The following is a 2,747-nucleotide window of genomic DNA, read 5'->3' as shown; positions in this document are numbered from 1 at the left end:
AATTTTGCTAAAAAAAATTTTTTATTTCCTTTCTAATTCATTGTTTAGACAATAGACTCCAATGTTAACCCGTTAAATCCAATACGTACACCGCTGGTCAAAGCTACTGGCTGCCCCGAATTCAGCAATTCTACTCTCTGATAATGAAAAAAACTAAACAAATAAACTCCAATCAATCTCATTCAGTGATTGGCTGAACCCGATAAGAGTGTCACTCCACAATAGCTTTATATAACAAATCACCATTTAATTTATAAAATTAATAAAAGTAAAAAATGTAACTTGAATGAATACAGTCCACAGAGTTTCTTATTAAGGCTTCATTTGCATGCATTTCTTTACTACCCAGCACGATAAATATTGCAATGTATCCGAGGGACTGTATCAATTACAGAGCCAGTGTGGAACTTTACACACAGCACATGGGAAAAAAATACAGGAAGGAGAGAGACAAAGGGGAGGGGCTTGATGTGAAGAGCTTGGTTGTGATAAACTGAGAAATTTACCGTACTTGAATACGAACAGAATGTCAGGAAAAGGAATAGGGATAATGAGAGCTGAGGCCTCTTTGAAATCCAAGATTTACATGCACTCACGAACATGTTTTCTTTTTCCATACAGTCATAGGTAACTGTTATTTTTCCTTACTGAGTACTTAGAAATCACAGTCCTAAGTTATGCTGGAGAAATAAACTTTTTTTTTTTTGCCATTCGAATAATTTGATAAATATACCTGAATGCAGATTTTTTTTTTTAAACGCTAAATTCTGGTAAATGTGCTCACTCATGTGTTATACTTTTTTTTTGTATTTAACAGAACTTAAAAGTAAACCTTCAGCATGGGAAGCATGGTAACCCGAATACAGGGATTCTGTGGGAGGATGGACCCCATGAAAGCTAGAATTGTGATGGTTGGATTGGATGGAGTTGGCAAGACAACAATTCTCTACCAGATGAAACTCAACAAGACCATGTCCACTATACCAAGTATTGGGTCTCGCGTAGAGACTTTGGACCCAATTTCGTCGGTGTCATTCACTTTGTGGGATGTTAGCGCGGGGGCTAAGGGATGGCCATTGATACGACATTATCTACCAGACAGTCATGGCTTAGTGTTTGTAGTGGACAGTACAGATTCTGAAAGATTTGGTGAAGTCAAAGAAAATCTGTTTTGGTTGGTTTTTGAAGACACGGACAATCTACCTCTAATTGTCCTCGTTAATAAGCAAGATTTAGAGGGGGCACATAGCCCAGCAGACATTGCTCGTTATCTGGAGCTTGAGAAAATAAAGCATAGAAGGTGGGAGATATGTGGGTGCTGTGGTACAGATGGGAATGGTCTACTAGAAGCTTTTGAGAAACTTTCATCCATGGTCAAAGATTGGAAACAAGTGTAGTTATTTCTGTGCCGATTCTGCATTGCAGGGAAACCTCTCCTAATCTAATGACTTTGTACATTTTCACGAAACTAATGGTAAACTATAGATAACATGTCTGCTTTGAAAATACACTTTTAAGTACATTGATACAAAAAAATTCTGTGGTATTATTGTTTGATGGTGCATGTGTAGTAGAGTGAAGTCACTAATAGTTTGAGTTTGACCCAATCTACGCCTTTGACTCTGAATCATTTCAAAATGCTAGCTCAGGTTCCTGAACACCTTCTGCCTGTCCAAAATAATGTGCTTCAAATATTCAATGTGTCTGTTATTTTTACCTTGTATAAACGGGACACTCTACTGGCCAAATGCAAAATAAAATTCACTCTTTAATAGAAATACACCCAAATGAAAACTTACATGCATTTAATTGTACATCTTATCATATTTATAGCTAGGTTATAGCTCAAAACTTGTATTATCGTCTGCAGCCTTTGCAACCCCTCTCCTTCTAACCCCACCCAGCCTTTCTGTGGCTGTCAAATAACATATTTCCCAATGCAGCTCAATGAGAAGTCTTTGCAAGGCAGATGCTCTGGGCAATTGCTGCCTCCTGAATTTAGCTCCACTGAGCTAACGAAACCAAGAAATAACAGAACAGTAACCAGGCAAATTCATAAATTTGAATGTTTTAATTTCTTTTTAAATCTGCACTTTTGGCAAAATGAAAAAAGACACGCGTCACACATAAAGCATTTCAGCATGCTTTCTACTGTAGCGCTTAATATCTGAAAATTCCCATTGGAGGTCCTTTTCTTTAGTTTACTGGTGTGGAAGGGAAGAAGGGGGGGACATAGAAATCTACAAAATGGAAATAGGCACGCCCGGGCAAATGCCCGGTGGGCCGCGATGGCCATGGGGCCGAGGCCGGCAGGGGAGATCACAGGATCTCCCCTGCCAGCCCCAGCAGGGCCAGCGCTACCCGAGAGCCGGCCCTGCTGTGTGCCTCCATGGGCCGGTGGGGAGATCAATGATCTCCCTCACCGGCCCACAGGCACTGACATGCGGCCGCCGGCTGAGGTGTGAGGGAGGGAGGCAGGAGAGAGGACCGGCAGAGGTCTAGCCAGCAGCTCCGCCGGGTCCTCTCGCGAGGTCTGAGCGTTGCCCCGGTTACCACAGCAACGCTCAGATCTCGCGAGAGTGAACTCTAGCCTGCAGGCTAGAGTTCACTCTCACCACTGGACAACCAGGGATCAGGCAGCATGGCTCTCCCTCCCAGGCAGAACGGCTCCCATCATGGCAGAACGGCTCCCCCACTCCCTCCCAGGCTAAAGGTAAGAAGGGAGGGGGGATATAACTTTCTTTTTT

At 42.3% G+C, this 2,747-nt stretch overlaps 1 protein-coding gene across 1 annotated transcript; it reads left to right on the top strand.

Annotated features, from left to right (window-relative positions):
* The first annotated feature begins 575 nt into the window (after positions 1 to 575).
* LOC134565785 (ADP-ribosylation factor 1-like) lies at positions 576 to 1,499 on the top strand. The gene is made up of 2 exons (XM_063425436.1): positions 576 to 627; positions 818 to 1,499. Exon 2 carries the CDS (start codon positions 840 to 842, stop codon positions 1,395 to 1,397), a length of 558 nt encoding a protein of 185 aa, XP_063281506.1. The 5' UTR covers positions 576 to 627; positions 818 to 839; the 3' UTR covers positions 1,398 to 1,499.
* Positions 1,500 to 2,747: the final 1,248 nt, after the last annotated feature.

Source organism: Pelobates fuscus, chromosome 6 (genome assembly GCF_036172605.1).
Source record: "Pelobates fuscus isolate aPelFus1 chromosome 6, aPelFus1.pri, whole genome shotgun sequence".
NCBI classification, from domain to species: domain Eukaryota; kingdom Metazoa; phylum Chordata; class Amphibia; order Anura; family Pelobatidae; genus Pelobates; species Pelobates fuscus.
The sequence above is the reverse complement of the archived record's forward strand: the minus strand, read 5'-3'. Positions and strand labels throughout refer to the sequence as shown.

Bases quoted from the DNA above. Each gene is read 5' to 3' on its own strand.
- LOC134565785 (XM_063425436.1), top strand. From the start codon at position 840: ATGGGAAGCATGGTAACCCGAATACAGGGATTCTGTGGGAGGATGGAC.